The sequence below is a fragment of the Conger conger genome, chromosome 16 (genome assembly GCF_963514075.1).
Source record: "Conger conger chromosome 16, fConCon1.1, whole genome shotgun sequence".
In the NCBI taxonomy this organism is placed as follows: domain Eukaryota; kingdom Metazoa; phylum Chordata; class Actinopteri; order Anguilliformes; family Congridae; genus Conger; species Conger conger.
In genome coordinates this window covers 39799264-39812996 of record NC_083775.1, presented here as the reverse complement: position 1 = coordinate 39812996, position 13733 = coordinate 39799264, and the positions used below count along the sequence as shown (strand labels likewise).

The 13733-nt window shown below is 43.5% G+C and overlaps 2 protein-coding genes across 5 annotated transcripts in view; both read left to right on the top strand.

The window, feature by feature from the left end:
- Positions 1-3935, top strand: part of LOC133115419 (lysophospholipase D GDPD3-like) — an 8741-nt gene extending 4806 nt beyond the window's left edge. For both annotated transcript variants that reach the window (XM_061225324.1, XM_061225323.1), the window contains one exon: positions 3481-3935. In XM_061225324.1, the coding sequence (XP_061081308.1) occupies positions 3481-3624 (144 nt within the window). In that variant the 3' untranslated portion in view covers positions 3625-3935. The remainder of the gene's footprint in view (positions 1-3480) is intronic.
- Positions 3936-6084: 2149 nt separating this feature from the next.
- Positions 6085-11933, top strand: ypel3 (yippee-like 3). 3 transcript variants are annotated; one of them, XM_061225349.1, is made up of 5 exons: positions 6085-6503; positions 7126-7244; positions 8739-8782; positions 9325-9433; positions 10824-11933. In XM_061225349.1, the coding sequence occupies exons 2-5, from the start codon at positions 7128-7130 to the stop codon at positions 10911-10913; spliced, it is 360 nt and encodes a 119-aa protein (XP_061081333.1). In that variant the 5' UTR covers positions 6085-6503; positions 7126-7127; the 3' UTR covers positions 10914-11933. The 3 variants fall into 3 exon arrangements, with proteins under 3 accessions (XP_061081333.1, XP_061081332.1, XP_061081331.1); XM_061225348.1 differs by lacking the exon at positions 6085-6503 and adding an exon at positions 6577-6748 and having other exon boundaries at positions 9325-9465; XM_061225347.1 differs by lacking the exon at positions 6085-6503 and adding an exon at positions 6629-6748.
- The last annotated feature ends 1800 nt before the right edge of the window (positions 11934-13733 follow it).

Genomic DNA, 13733 nt, shown 5'->3' with positions numbered 1-13733 from the left:
CCAGGTTTTAATATCTCAGAAACTGCGGATCTCCTGGGATTTTCACGCACAACAGTCTCTAGAGTTCGCAGAGAATCGTGCAAAAAAACAAAAAACATCCAGTGAGCAGCAGTTCTGTAGGCAAAAACACCTTGTTAATGAGAGACGTCAGAGGAGAAGGGCCAGACTGGTCAAAGCTGACAGGAAGGTGACAGTAACGCAAATAACCACACATTACAACAGTGGTATGCAGAGGAGCATATCTGAACACACAACACATCAAAGTGGATATGCTACAGCAGCAGAAGGCCAATAAGTCTAAAAAAGAATTAATAAATATACACTCACTGAGCACTTTATTAGGAACACTATACCAATACTGGGTCGGGCCTCCCTCTGTTATTATCCATTGTGAACAAGTCCAGTAGATTATGGAGTAGATTATAATATACAGTTTATAGAGTTATATTCCACTGTGTTTCTTTTATATGTCTGTTACATTTTATGAATAGTTTATGAATATGGTAAGTACCGTGTGCTCCCCCTACATGTGACCTTATCCAGTGCCCTCCAGAATGTTTGGGATGAAGACCAATCATGTATTTATTTGCCACGTGGTTAAAGTGCACATTGACAGATTTTTAAAAAGGGCATTTTTATACATTTTGGTTTCACCATACAGCAGTGTTTATACATAGTCCCCCCATTTCAGGGCACCATAATGTTTGGGACACAGCAATGTTATGTAAATGAAAGTAGTCATGTTTAGTATTTTGTTGCATATCCTTAACATGCAATGACAGCTTGAAGTCTGTGATTCATGGACATCACCATTTGCTGGGTGTCTTCTCTGGTGATGCTCTGCCAGGCCTGTATTGCAGCCTTCTTAAGCTCATGCTTGTTTCGGGGGATAGTCCCCTTAAGTTTGCTCTTCAGCATATGAAAGGCTTGCTCAATTGGGTTCAAATCAGGTGATTAGGCACTCAAGAATGTAATGTTTTTTAGCTTTGAAAAACTCCTTTGTTGCTTTAGCAGTATGTTTGGGACCATTGTCTTGCTGTAGAATGAACCACCGGCCAATTAGTTTTGAGGCATTTGCTTGAACTTCAGTGTCTATACACTTCAGAATTAATTTTGCTGCTACCATCAGCAGTTATATCATCACTGAAGATAAGTGAGCCAGTACCTTCAGCACCCATACATGCCCAGGCCATAACACCCCCACCACCGTGTTTCACAGAGGAGGTGGATCTTGGGCAGTTCCTTTTCTCCTCCATACTTTGCTCTTGCTATCACTCTGATATGAGTTAATCTTCATCTTTTTTCAGAACTGTGGTTGCTCTTTTAAGTACTTCTTGGAAAATTGTAACCTGGCCATCCTGTTTTTGTTGCTAACCTGTGGTTTTCATTTTGCAGTGTAGCCTCTGTATTTCTGTTCATTAAGTCTTCTGAGGACAGTGGTCATTGACAAATCCACTCCTGGCTCCTGGAGAGTGTCTGTTCTGACAGGTGTTTGGGGATTTTTCTTTATGATGGAGAGAATACTTCTGTCAGCTGTGGAGGTCTTCCTTGGCCTGAAGTCCCTTTGCAATTAGTAAGCTCACCAGTGCTCTCTTTCTTCTTAAGGTAGACAATTGTAATCTGTGCCAGGCAGTGTGGTTCTGAGGTGGGGGGTGGGTGATGAATTGTTTTTGTATTACGTGATTCGTATTGGTTTTATTGGTTTTTCTTGGTTTATTGGTCTTACATATTTTACTGTTTTCAATTCAGGTTGTAGCCTACAACCTGGGAGACACTTTATGTTATGTTAAAAACAGTTGATTTCGGTAAGCCTAAGTTTTGGCTGATGTCTCTAACCGTTTTATTCTTGTTTCCCAGTCTTCCCAGGCTTTTTGACTTATGGTGCCCTGAAATGGGGGGACTATGTATAAAAATACATAGCATATACTGTCATTCCTACATGGTTAAACCAAAATGTATAAAAATACCCTTTAATAAAGGGTATTTCTGAGTGCACTTTAACCACATGTTAACTGTAATTCCAAATCTAATATTGTGGCAAATCAGAGTCAAATCAAGACATAATAGGTCTTTGTCCCAAACATTATGGAGGGCACAGTATATGGTACATTACCCAAAACCAAAGACAAGAAATATGCACTGCCTCCTCAATTATATAAAGATTGAAACGGCTCCTAAAAATGTATTGCAGTATCTGGTGTGTGTAATGTTAACTTTGCCTGATTCGGATCAGAATCAACTGATTGGAAGAATCCTGGACACTGCTTTACACTAAAAAATGCAACTAAATGAGCAGATAACCTGGCAGAGCTCTCTAAATTATTTAAACGGCCTGCTTTATTGGTGTAAAAGCCTGATATGTGCAGCCATGGGCTATGGGCCTGCCAAACAATATGTGAAACAACTGCTACATGCTGCTGAAACTCATTTAATTTCTGTACCAATAAAATCTGCCATTTCACATACATTCAGGTTGCTGTGCATTTTAAGTAGATAGGGGTGAGTGCATTCTATCCCTCTTCATCTATATATGTAGCCCAGGTGGCCAAAACTTTTTCGAAGCTCATTTCCTGGTCATGCTGACAGACAGTGCTCACTAGTGCCACTGTGGTTGGCTCCAGTACAGGTCAATGTAAAATTAATGGTACAATTGCAGTCAAAATACGAAGTCAGTATTTATTTATTTTTTTCCCCAACAAGAAAACTTAGTCGCAATCAGTGTTTTTTTTTTTTTCTTCATCTATGTCTCCCCATGTATCAATTTTCTTTTAAGTTATTGTGTTATCAGGACAATACAGCAATGCTTTGTTGACGAATCAGGCACAGATCAGGTCACTCGCCCGTGCTTTGTGGAGCCACATCGGCTTCCCTACAGCGCAGGCTCTGGCTCTGCAGTTGGTGCAACGCTTGGTTTATTTACTCAGAGTTGTGTCACTGTTCATCTATTATACATAAGGGTCCTCATTCTAACCTGGCTAACATTTTACCTGTAATTCAGTCTTTTCTGCAAAGCCTTACTAGAGGCAGTCTAATGTATAGATTGTTTGGCTTGCATAGAACATTGGCTCAGGTGGTAAGAGCAGTCGTCTCATTGGCTCAGGTGGTAAGAGCAGTCGTCTCGTTGGCTCAGGTGGTAAGAGCAGTCATTTCATTGGCTCAGGTGGTAAGAGCAGTCGTCTCATTGGCTCAGGTGGTAAGAGCAGTCGTCTCATTATGTGACCGTGCTCCATCACAGGCTGCTTTTCTTTAATATAATTGTATCAAATCTGTATCTATGTTCCTGAGTTAGCTAGTTTGCTTGATTCAATTAATTGACTAGTTCGATCAGTTTTTTCTAGTTCTACAAGCTGCTGCCTTCCAGGCTTCACTGAGGGATGTATCGATTGCTCCATGAGTGGCTTCAGAACGTCGTCCTCTTGGTGTGCATGGATGATGCCCCTCCTGATCCCTCTCTCACACTCTTTCGTCTGTCTCCTTCAGGTGCACCTCTTTGTTTGCAACGAGGAGCGAGACATAGAGGCGGCATTCGCTCTGGGGGCCACAGGAGTCATGACCGATTACCCCGCCCTCCTCTCAAACTACCTGCACGCACACCCTCCCACTGCCTCCCCCTGCAGCCAATAAGTGCTGCTTATGTTCTGTCTCTGAGCCAGGCGGAGCCGGGAACTGTCCCTTTGCCTGGCTTTGTTGTTGTTCATTGTAACAGCTTGGGCAGCCATGTTGGAAGGCTCTGAAGGCTTGGGCAGCCATGTTGGAAGGCTCTGAAGGCTTGGGCGTGTACCGCATATCTTTCTGGCTCACTTTGTTATAAAATCATATCCCTGATGGCCATACAGATAATGATGAGCCTGAGACTGTGTGTATATAGTGTGTGTGTTCTACACCATCCACAATGCTTCATGTTTAATAAACTGAAAGATAAATATCAGCTTGAACTCACGTGTGGAATTGAATGATTAATGGTGCAACAGGTCATTTCTGACTTCTAACGGTCAAGAGAGGAATAACAACAACAAACTCCTTCAAACCACAACACTGTTTACCCTTGGTGTGTCGAAGTGTCCCTGAGCAAGACGCCTAACCCCTAAATGCTCCTGACGAGCTGGTTGGTGCCTTGCATGGCAGCCAATCACGGTTGGTGTGCGTGAATGGGTGAATGAGAAGCATCAATTGTACAGTGCTTTGGAAAATACATTTACAATTTTACCATTTACAGCACACACAATGACATAATCATAGTTCTTTACTGCTTTATTTTGCATAATGCATATTTTTCATTCATTTTGTCTCTCTCTCTCCCCTTATTTACTTGTCAAAGTCGGCTGAAAAACGAACGCAATGTTTAGGGCGGCCTGTAGTGTAGTGGTTAAGGTACATGACTGTAGCGTAGTGGTTAAGGTACATGACTGTAGCGTAGTGGTTAAGGTACATGACTGTAGTGTAGTGGTTAAGGTACATGACTGTAGTGTAGTGGTTAAGGTACATGACTGTAGTGTAGTGGTTAAGGTACATGACTGTAGCGTAGTGGTTAAGGTACATGACTGTAGTGTAGTGGTTAAGGTACATGACTGTAGTGTAGTGGTTAAGGTACATGACTGTAGTGTAGTGGTTAAGGTACATGACTGTAGCGTAGTGGTTAAAGTACATGATTGTAGTGTAGTGGTTAAGGTACATGACTGTAGTGTAGTGGTTAAGGTACATGACTGGAGTGTAGTGGTTAAGGTACATGACTGGAGTGTAGTGGTTAAGGTACATGACTGTAGTGTAGTGGTTAAGGTACATGACTGTAGCGTAGTGGTTAAGGTACATGACTGTTGCGTAGCGGTTAAGGTACATGACTGTAGCGTAGTGGTTAAGGTACATGACTGGGGTAGCCTGTAGCCTAGTGGCTAAGGTACATGACTGTAGCATAGTGATTAAGGTACATGACTGTAGTGTAGTGGTTAAGGTACATGACTGGGACCCGCCTGTAGCGTAGTGGTTAAGGTACATGACTGGGACCTGCCTGTAGCATAGTGGTTAAGGTAAATGACTGGGATCCGCCTGTAGCTTTGTGGTTAAGGTACATGACTGCAGCCTAGTGGTTAAGGTACATGACTGGGGCCTATTGGTTAAGGTACATGACTGGGGCAGCCTGTAGTGTAGTGGCTAAGGTACAAGACTTGAGCAGCCTGTAGCGTAGTGGTTAAGGTACATGACTGGGGCAGCCTGTAGTGTAGTGGCTAAGGTACATGACTGGGGCAGCCTGTAGCGTAGTGGTTAAGGTACATGACTGGGACCTGCAAAGTTGGTGGTTCAATCCTCAGTGTAGCCACAATAAGATCCGCACAGCCATTAGGCCCTTGTGCAAGGCCCTTAACACTGCATTACTCCTGTCTCCTGCTTCGTCTAATCAACTCTAAGTCGCTTTGGATAAAAGCATCAGCCAAATGACGTGTAATGTTTTCACTTCCCTGGTTTGTAGTGCTCTGAAGGCAACGGGTGAAAACAGGCAAAAGCAGAGACATGCACAGTGACCGCTTACATCAGGGCTGCATGACTATTGCCTTTCTTTAAAGTTCAAATGGAGCCCTCTTTGTCTGGCTTTTAGGGAGAATGTTGGCAACAGCTGCTTCAAGCACATACATGAAAATACACAGAATAACAGTTTAACCCTGTCCTCTTTTAACTTTCTATTTATACTGTATAATTAAATCATTAAGTGGAAGTCTGTATGCATGATTAAATGTCCATGGTTTTCTATTCTAGTAATAGATTATCGTTTGCGGCCATTTTTATAATTAAAGTACTTTTAGAAAAATGAAAAAGTACTTTTTCCTAATGAAATTAAAGCAATGCCGGATTAGTAATACATAGCACCACAAGGAATCGTACCAATCTAGATGAACTGTATCTGCCTTCTCTGTTTTTAACATGAAGTTATGTGGGGCGTGTTTCCGTCTGAACGGTAGAGTCTGTGATCAGCGTTCAGCACGTTCAGGGTTCCACGGCTAACCTGATTGGCTGACCTACATTCACGCAGCCCTTTGAAACATTCTGATTGGTCAGCGGGGGTTTGTTATTGCGAATGTGACTGACGAGTTTGAGATAATGCTAAATTCTTAACCCACTGTAAACAAACCGCGACACACATTTCTGGCAGCTTGAAAAGACGTTTGAAAGACGAAAATAACTTGTTATGTAGCGATTACCAGGCGTGAAATTTTTATCTTACAATTAAAATACCCAGTTTTCCTCAGTTGAACCCTGAAGGAGCCGATTTCGCATCAGGCACAACGTTAACTGGCCAGAGGAGGAATCGGCTCGCTCGATTAGCTAGCTAGCTAGGGTTAAAAGACGTGGTAAACGTTAGCGCCAGTTTGCTCAGTTTGTTTTTACCGTTTGCTGTCTTGCCAGTTCATCGCGAGTTGTTTATTTTATTTGTTCCTGATTAAGCTTAAGCTTGTAATACTGTTGAAATCGCTCTGCCTCCTGCGAAGATTTAGTAAAGCGACACGTTTAAGGTGAGTAATTATTCACGGAAAGTGTTGCGTAGCCAAAGCTAACATCGTTGCAGCTTTACTGCAATAGTTCTAGCGGGTTGTTAGCTTGCTGCTTGCTGCTGGCACACAGCAACACTTTAAATGTGAAAATGTGTAAAAGTCGATTCGTATTTTGTGATTGTCTAGTTGGTTAAAGTAATTGTTTGATTGCATGGAAATGGTGGAAATTGCACAGACGGATGTCCACACCCTGCAGCATGAAACGAGTAAGTTGTTAAAACTGCTAGCGTAGCTAACTAGTGGCCTACAGCTCGCGCTACTTAAGGATAACCTACTAGGACATTACAGTTTCGAAAAAAAAAACATTCCTGATTTGTTTGTGTTGCTGCTGCAAGCTGGCTGTACAGCGATAGCTTGCAAGTAGGTCACTGTACGTTTTTCTGGCTAATTAGAAGGAAGTAAAATTTTAATTGAACATGTATACGAGGAGATAAATCGTTAAAGAATTTCTACGTGTGAATAATTGCATTTCACCTTACTTTGGTTTGTTGCCTCGATGTTTCTTGCTCTGCTTGTGCAAAGGCAGGTGTGAAGGCGCTACGAATGGAGTAAACGCCTCCTAATATCAATGTATCTCTCTCAGACATGGTGAAGCTGACCAAGGCCAAAACCTTTCAGGCGTACCTGGACACCTGCCATCGCAGGTACAGCTGTGTGCATTGCAGGGCTCATCTGGCCAACCATGACGATCTTATCTCCAAAGTGAGTGTTTTCCCGTCCTTACCAATGGCCGTGCTCGACCTTGGAGCCATATCTTAATAAAAATACTCATAAAATATGGTGTCACATGGTTACAATTAACCTGTACTTCACGATACATTGGAGGTAAAGAATCACACAATCTCTGAAGAATGTTTTATGGGAATGAGCATATGCTGTGTAAAAGTCATGGTTGCCTGGATAATTGACTTGTAAACTAATCACAGCAATTGATCATACTGAAGCTGAATTTCAGCTGAAGCTGAAGCCCCACAGAATCCCAGGTTATGCACTCAGTGAGTACTTTATTAGACCTTTTAACGGAAATATTTAATCAGCCAATCATGTGGCAGTAACTAAATGCACAAAAGCATGCAGACATGGTCAAGAGGTTCAGCGCAGTTTTTCAGACCAAATGTCCAAATGGGGAAGAAAAGTCATCTAAGTGACTTTGACTGTGGAATGATTGTTGGGGCTAGACAGGGTAAATAGTAAATGATAAATGGTTGCCATGGTTTGCCAACCATTTACCATTTGTATAACGCCTTTATCCAAAGCGCTTCTCATTCCCCCATTCATACACACACTCGCACACCAACAGCGATTGGCTGCCATGCGAGGCACCAACCAGCTCATCAGGAGCATTTGGGGGTTAGGTGTCTTGCTCATGGACACTTTGACACTTCCAGGGTGGAATCGAACTGGCAACCCTCCCACTGCCAGACAACTGCTCTTACTCCCTTAGCCAAGGGTGGTTTGAGTATCTCAGAAACTGCTGATCTCCTGGGATTTTCATGCACAACAGTCACTAGAGTTTGCATAGGATGGTGGGGGGGAGAGAAGAAAGAAAAAAAAAAAAAAAAAAACAGTCCTGCGGGCAGAAACACGTTGTTAATGAGACATCAGAGGAGCATGGCCAGACTGGTTCAAGCTGACATTAATGCAAATAACCACACATTACAGCAGTGGTATGCAGAAGAGCATCTCTGAACACATTACATTACATTAATGGCATTTGGCAGATGCTCTTATCCAGAGCGAAGTACAGTTGATTAGACTAAGCAGGAGACAATCCTCCCCTGGAATAATGCAGGGTTAAGGGCCTTGGTCAAGGGCCCAACGGCTGTGCGGATCTTATTGTGGCTACACCGGGGATTGAACCAGCGACCTTTCGGGTCCCAGTCATGTACCTTAACCACTACGCTACAGGCCGCCCCACACACTGTCAAACCTCAAAGTGGATGGGCTACAGCAGCAGAAGACCAATAAGTCTAAAAAAAGAAGTTAAATAAATACCTAATAAAGTGCTCTCTGAATGTGTGAGTATTTGTCTTGCCAGACATCTATATCTATGTAATATCATGATAAGGACACAATTAGATGTTTACAATAAAGTAAATTAACACTTCAAACAGACTAGAGCAATTTATCCAGCTTACAGAAGACTATATGTGATTAAACTAATTGCATGTACTAAAGTCCGTTTGTGTGTCCCAGTCTTTCCAGGGAAGCCAAGGAAGGGCCTACCTCTTCAACTCAGTGTGAGTTCCTCTCTCTTACCTGTCCTAATACAGTGCATTCTGTGTGAGTTCCTCTCTTACCTGTCCTAATACAGTGTGCATTCTGTGTGAGTTCCTCTCTTACCTGTCCTAATACAGTGTGCATTCTGTGTGAGGTCCTCTCTTACCTGTCCTAATACAGTGCATTCTGTGTGAGTTCCTCTCTTACCTGTCCTAATAGTGTGCATTCTGTGTGAGTTCCTCTCTTACCTGTCCTAATACAGTGCATTCTGTGTGAATTCCTCTCTTACCTGTCCTAATAGTGTGCATTCTGTGTGAGTTCCTCTCTTACCTGTCCTAATACAGTGCATTCTGTGTGAGTTCCTCTCTTACCTGTCCTAATAGTGTGCATTCCGTGTGAGTTCCTCTCTTACCTGTCCTAATACAGTGTGCATTCTGTCTGAGTTCTGAATGCAGTTTGCACTCTTGTTTCAGTATCAAAACAATAGTTCTGCCATCAGGTTTGTGGGAGGGGTTTAAGATTCAGAGATGTTTGGGGTCTGATTGGTCCGTGCTCCTCTCAGGGTGAATGTGGGGTGTGGCCCAGCAGAGGAGAGGGTGCTGCTGACGGGGCTCCACGCTGTGGCGGATATCTACTGCGAGAGCTGCCACACCACGCTGGGCTGGAAATACGTACGCCTGCCTGCTTTACACCACATCTCACTGTGAGAGAGAGAGCGTTTACCCCATATCTCACTGTGTGAGGGAGAGCGTTTACCCCACATCTCACTGTGTGAGGGAGAGAGCGTTTACCCCACATCTCACTGTGAGGGAGAGTGTTTACACCACATCTCACTGTGAGGGAGAGTGTTTACACCACATCTCACTGTGAGGGAGAGCGTTTACACCACATCTCACTGTGAGGGAGAGCGTTTACACCACATCTCACTGTGTGAGGGAGCGTTTACACCACATCTCACTGTGAGGGAGAGAGCGTTTACACCACATCTCACTGTGTGAGGGAGAGTGTTTACACCACATCTCACTGAGAGGGAGAGAGCGTTTACACCACATCTCACTGTGTGAGGGAGAGCGTTTACACCACATCTCACTGAGAGAGTGTTTACACCACATCTCACTGTGTGAGGGAGAGCGTTTACACCACATCTCACTGTGAGGGAGAGAGCGTTTACACCACATCTCACTGTGTGGGAGAGTGTGTTTACACCACATCTCACTGAGAGGGAGAGAGCGTTTACACCACATCTCACTGAGAGGGAGAGAGCGTTTACACCACATCTCACTGTGTGAGGGAGAGAGAGCGTTTACACCACATCTCACTGAGAGAGTGTTTACACCACATCTCACTGTGTGAGGGAGAGCGTTTACCCCACATCTCACTGTGTGAGGGAGAGCGTTTACACCACATCTCACTGTGAGGGAGAGTGTGTTTACCCCACATCTCACTGTGAGGGAGAGTGTGTTTACCCCACATCTCACTGAGAGGGAGAGCGTTTACCCCACATCTCACTGTGAGGGAGAGCGTTTACACCACATCTCACTGTGAGGGAGAGCGTTTACCCCACATCTCACTGTGAGGGAGAGTGTTTACACCACATCTCACTGTGTGAGGGAGAGTGTTTACACCACATCTCACTGTGTGAGGGAGAGCGTTTACCCCACATCTCACTGTGTGAGGGAGAGCGTTTACCCCACATCTCACTGAGAGGGAGAGTGTTTACCCCACATCTCACTGTGAGGGAGTGTTTACACCACATCTCACTGTGTGAGGGAGAGAGCGTTTACCCCACATCTCACTGTGTGGGAGAGTGTGTTTACACCACATCTCACTGTGTGAGGGAGAGTGTTTACCCCACATCTCACTGAGAGGGAGAGTGTTTACACCACATCTCACTGTGTGAGGGAGAGAGAGGGCCACGTCTCATCTGGGCCTTTTCTGCTATTGTTTCTGTAACTGTTCTCCTGTTCTTTGCCTCATTTTCTTTCTCTGTCCATCGCTGCCTCTCTCTGTATCTCTTCCTTTCTTCTGCCTCTCTCCCCCTTTCCCTCTCTGTCTCTGCAGGAGCAGGCTTTCGAGTTGAGTCAGAAGTACAAGGAGGGGAAGTTCATTATTGAACTGTCGCACATGATCAAGGACAACGGGTGGGACTGAAACCGCGTAGCTCTCGCACCTCGGTGATGTCACCATCGCCATGTCAACCAGTCGCCCGTATGCAGCTTTACAAAGAACAGTCTACTGCGTGTCTTCATTACCATTGGCATCTCAAGCTCTCATTTTACTGCAAGATTAAGGAAATTCAGGGGTTGCGTGTTCGTACGAAATGGCAATGATCCTATATTATTCTCATACTTATTCCCCACATTTTTGTAAAATCACAAAATCTTTCCTCTCCGGTTGAGTCGTAGTTGAATCCTAAAACTGTTTAAATTTTGAGCAAAGTCCCAAGACAATGATTGATGTTCTTTCCCAATGAGTCTTTCCAGTTTTATGTTTTAGATGGTATTTGGTGACGGTGTTTTTCTGTGTCGGAGAAGACTGCCCGTTTCTGAGTGTAGTGAGACTACATATGGGAATGGCAAGTATCTGAAGTCAGAGTAGGCTGGTGTATATTGCGCCTGTGGAGTGTATGTTGAGTGTGATGTTTTGTGTAGAGCTGGTGTAGGCAGTCTGAGGTCTGTATAGATGAGATGAGCAGGGTGTACTCTACGTGTGTGAGTGTGTGAGAGAGCGAGGGTGATTGAGTGAAAATGCGAGTGCAGGATAGTGTATGTATATTTGTAAATTGTATGCATTTTGTACAGTGTGTGTGTGTGTGTGTGTGTGTGAGTGAGTGTGAAAGAGAGGAGGAGAGATGCAGTTAAGTGGTAAATGCAGCAGCTAGTGTTGGTATTTAATACATTTCTTTAAGTCCCCAAACATTCAGTAGGAGGCAAATTACCAATTCTAATACATTATTAGCTGTTCATTTTAATCTTTTATTTTTGAAATAAATTTGTTGTAAATAGTGCCTATTATTTTTTGGCATGTACAGAAAAATATTTGATCATATATTCTAATGTCTAATATTAAAATCACAAGTGTATTAATTGTAACAGACAGATAATTTATGCGGGATTGTCCATTAAAGTATATTATTTCAAGTACTTGCATTAAAGTATGTGGTAAAAAATCTCTGGTTGTATATTTTCTGTACATCAGTTGAAGTGAATTTGAATTTGCCATGAAAACCTGCTGGAACCCGACTGTTTTTGTTCTGTTTGTTATTGTGGTGCGCTGAAGGTTATTGTGGTGCAGCGAAGGTTATTGTATTATTCTTCTGCAGTAGGTTTCCTTGGCAGCACCATTTTGGCCTGCTTAGTTTTTGGAAAGATGGCATGCTAAGTAGACAGCCAGGCAGTTATCCCTTTCCCCAGTTTTGGGTTGGTTGGACTTATCGCATGCGTCTTCTCGCAGGGCAACACAACCCTGTTCCTGGAGATCTACTGCCTGTTACAAGCCTAATTTGGCTAATTAACCTGATTCTGCTCATTAGAAGCTCAAAGGGAGATGGAAGGCTCATTCCATACATCAGCGCATCCTTTGCGGAAGTATTTTTTTGTGGGGAATGTTTTGGAAATCGGTCAACCTGTGGATCCACCTCTCCCCATCTGCCAGGTCTGTCACTGACGTGGCTTCCAACTCACGTTTGAAGGAGCAAGGACATCCAAGTTTGCCTAATTCACAGTTTTCACTTCGTTTTCTAGCCTCTTGATGGCTGGCGCTAGGAGTAGAAAAGAAAAAAAAAAGCTGAAAAAGAAGTGATCAGAGTGAGCCCCTTGCTGTTGAAGGAGCTGTGCTTTACTTGGTTTGGAGTGAAAACCAACAGGGATGGTAGATCTCCTGGTACACTGTTGGGCTGCTCTAGCACTGTTCTCAAAGGGCTGGCTCAGAATCAAGATTCTGCCACGCCCGGAGGACAAATCCGGCTCAAGGGCCTCGACTTCTGCCGTGAAGAATTTTCCACCCTTTCTGAAAAACCTAACAACTAAACTAAACATACTGCGAACCTTGTCCAATTATCACAGCACTTACTGTTAGCTCAGTAGTTATGCATGCAAAAAGATTGCATTGTTAATGAGAGTGATCAGAGGAGAGAGGCCAGACTGGTCAAAGCTGACAGTAACGCAAATAAGCACACATTACAACAGTGTTATTTTTTTAGAAGAGCATCTCTGAACACACAGTGCATCAAACCTTTAAGTGGATAAGCTACAGCAGCAGAAGAAAAAAAAGTTATGCCTAATAAAGTGCTTTGTGAGTGTGTATATGCATTCACTAATAATAAATGGTAAATGGCAGGCATTTATATAGCGCCTTTATCCAAAGCGCTGTACAATTGATGCTTCTCCATTCACCCATTCATACACACACTCACACACCGACGGCGATTGGCTGCCATGCAAGGCCCCGACCAGCTCGTCAGGAGCATTTGGGGGTTAGGTGTCTTGCTCAGGGACACTTCGACACAGCCCGGGCAGGGGATCGAACTGGCAACCCTCCGACTGCTCTTACTGCCTGAGCCATGTCACTCAGGCAGTAAGAGGTGTACTCAGTGAGTGTATATATGCATTAAATGGTGTCCAATACTAAACTCCACTATTATGCCCATTACCCAAAGGCAACACGCACCCATATTTTCTGGGATTATACATAGGGTGGCTTTACAGTATTGGATGTTTTATGGTTCTGTTTTATCATGGAAAGTAGTGGCATTAAGTTCCTGTGATGACGGGTCCAGTGGGAAGGTAACTTGAGTAGTATCAGACAATGAAAATTTACCAGAATTAATCCAACAGTTTTGGAATATCAAGAGATTAACAAATTCTGAATGGTATTTTGATACAGATCTAGAATGATGCAGATTCTTCCAGTAACAACCTTTATAAAGATTCCTGTTCCACAGTTGATTGGTTAGTAGATAGTTAGTATACA

Excerpts from the sequence above, each read along its gene's own strand:
- ypel3 (XM_061225347.1), top strand. The coding sequence starts at position 6,694 with ATGGAAATGGTGGAAATTGCACAGACGGATGTCCACACCCTGCAGCAT. Across the intron at positions 8,783-9,324 it reads GCCTACCTCTTCAACTCAGT|GGTGAATGTGGGGTGTGGCC; the intron begins GTGAGTTCCTCT and ends TGCTCCTCTCAG. Across the intron at positions 9,434-10,823 it reads CCACGCTGGGCTGGAAATAC|GAGCAGGCTTTCGAGTTGAG; the intron begins GTACGCCTGCCT and ends CTGTCTCTGCAG.